This window comes from Egretta garzetta, unplaced genomic scaffold, assembly GCF_000687185.1.
Source record: "Egretta garzetta isolate BGI_Z169 unplaced genomic scaffold, ASM68718v1 scaffold202, whole genome shotgun sequence".
In the NCBI taxonomy this organism is placed as follows: Eukaryota; Metazoa; Chordata; class Aves; order Pelecaniformes; family Ardeidae; genus Egretta; species Egretta garzetta.
Genome location: NW_009258891.1, coordinates 798648 through 801058, shown reverse-complemented (window position 1 = coordinate 801058; position 2411 = coordinate 798648). Strand labels below are relative to the sequence as shown.

Here is a 2411-nt window from a genome sequence, read left to right as displayed (position 1 = left end):
GCATGCTGCGTGCCTGGCCGGGACCCCCAGTGACATCTCGTGGGGGGCTGGCTGGCCCTCTCTGCTTGCAGGAGGACCCCACAGGGCAGAGGGGGGGTGTGGGGCTGAAATAGTCCCCTTTGCACCAAGGACCCCCACTCTGCAGTGGCTGGAGTGGGGGATGTCCCCCTAAATGCCACTTGCTGGGGGGGCTGTGGTGGGGTGAATGTGAGGATGGAGTTGGCCCTTCCCGATGGACCAGGGTGCTGGTGCAGTGCCTGAACACCCCAGTGTGGGTGCTGGTGGGGAGCGGGGCTGGCGGAAGCCTGACCAGGACATGGGTCCCACTCTGTGGGGCTGTTGGTGCCATCCAGGCTGGGGCTGGAGCGTTGCGCAAGCGGCCATGCACCCTCTGTGCCAGCAGAGCGGGGTCAGGCTGGTGCCTTCCCCAGGGCAGTGGTAGGGCACGGTGCTGCCTCGGTGATTACTGGTGTTACTGGTCCCAGTTCAGACTGTCTGTGGGTCCTGGGCAGATGGTGGCCCTGGGGCAGGATGGGGCCAGGTCTGCACTGTCGGGCTGTCCCTAACGAGAGCATTTCCGTCTCCTGTAGCTACGCAGCTCCTTCAACAAGGCCTTCAGCATCAAGAAGGGACCCAAATCAGCCTCGTCCTACTCCGACATTGAGGAGATTGCCACGCCAGACTCGTCAGCCCCCTCCTCCCCCAAGCTGCAGCATGGCTCCACGGAGACCGCCTCGCCCTCCATCAAATCCTCCACCTCCTCCTCTGTGGGCATCGACACGGCTGAGTATGTGGGGCCAGGGCAGGCGGCACAGGGAGGGCTGGTCGTGGGGGCTGCAGGCTTCTGCCCTCGATGCATGCAAGACTCTGTCTCTCCCTTGGCCCAGGCTCTTCCAGGCCCATAGTGAGGGTGAGCCGGAGAAGAAGGAGGTGTCGGAGCTGCGGTCAGAGCTGTGGGAGAAGGAGATGAAGCTGACAGACATCCGCCTGGAGGCCCTCAACTCAGCCCACCAGCTGGAGCAGCTGCGGGAGACCATGCACAATATGCAGGTGAGGACCACTGCCAGAAGCCCGGCTGGCTCTGAGCACCAGGGTGGCCACCGTCCCTGCACCCCACAGCTGTGCTGCAGCCCTGGGATGCTGCCAGTGTCCAGCTCTTCACCCTCTGCTGTAACTGGTTCTCTCCCAGCTGGAGGTGGACCTCCTGAAGGCTGAGAACGACCGGCTCAAAGTGGCTCCAGGGCCCTCGGCAGTGCCAGGCTCCATTCCTGGCCACGTCACGAGCACGTCTGCCTCCTATTCACCACGACGATCCCTAGGTCTCACCCTTGGCCATGCCTTCAGCTCCAGCCTGGGGGATGCAGGTAGGGATGATGGAGCTGCTGGCAGATGGGGAAGGGCTGGGACAGAGACGTGTGTGTGGTGGGAACGTGCTGCTGCTCACCTGGAGGCAGCAGTGCACGGGGATCTGTAATGCAGCCAGTGCCACCATCAGCCATGGCAGGATTTGGCTCAGGCTGGGCACGGTCAGGCCTGGTGGCTCGGCTCCCCCTGCCGGCACAGCCTCACTGCTCCATCCCTAGATGTGTCCCCCATGGATGCTGTCAGTGCTGGCACCCAGAAGGACGAGCTGACGCTACGGATTGTGGTGCGCATGCCACCCCAGCACATCATCAAGGGGGTAAGTGTGGGCTGTACGGGGAGCCTGACCTGTCCCTGTGCCATGGCCCTGGACAGGGGGCAGAGAATGCCTCTGTGGGGCTGGGTGCAGTGCTCCAACTCTGCACACTTCTGTCTTGGCTCCTAGGACCTCAAGCAGCAGGAGTTTTTCCTGGGCTGGACCAAGGTGAGCGGAAAGGTGGACTGGAAGATGCTGGATGAGGCTGTCTGCCAGGTCTTCAAGGTAAGAGCAGGGGGACCCCTCTCTTGAGAGCCTTCCTTTTACACTGCTCCAGCATTGCTGCCTGATGCTCCACAGCCCAGGTCCTTACCAGGGTCTGCTGGAGCTGCTGAGCACTGCTTGCTCCCTGCTGGCTCTCAGGAGCACTGACAGCGCTGTCCTTGTCCGCATAGGATTATATCACCAAGATGGATCCTGCTTCCACGCTGGGGCTCAGCACTGAGTCTGTCTATGGCTACAGCATCAGCCACATCAAGCGGGTCCTAGACACAGACCCACCAGAGCTGCCGCTGTGCCGCCGGGGCCTGACCAGCATCGTCGTGACGCTCAAAGGTCAGTGTGGTGGAGAGGCTCCATCGCTGTCCCATCTTCCCTCTGTCTCATGGTGTTGTGGGGCGTGAGCGGGACCCTCAGCCCTCTCCTGCCTGCAGGCTTGAAGGAGAAGTGCGTGGACAGCCTAGTGTTCGAGACTCTCATCCCCAAGCCCATGATGCAGCATTACATCAGCCTC

The 2411-nt window shown here is 62.3% G+C and overlaps 1 protein-coding gene across 1 annotated transcript in view; it reads left to right on the top strand.

Annotated features, from left to right (window-relative positions):
* Nucleotides 1–2411, top strand: part of NAV1 (neuron navigator 1) — a 34027-nt gene that overhangs the window by 28626 nt on the left and 2990 nt on the right. Inside the window, 7 exon segments of the mRNA XM_035889705.1 lie at nucleotides 591–787; nucleotides 888–1050; nucleotides 1190–1364; nucleotides 1584–1681; nucleotides 1808–1903; nucleotides 2074–2233; nucleotides 2332–2411. The exon segment at nucleotides 2332–2411 is cut by the window's right edge and continues 213 nt beyond it. Of these exon segments, the coding sequence (XP_035745598.1) occupies nucleotides 591–787; nucleotides 888–1050; nucleotides 1190–1364; nucleotides 1584–1681; nucleotides 1808–1903; nucleotides 2074–2233; nucleotides 2332–2411 (969 nt within the window).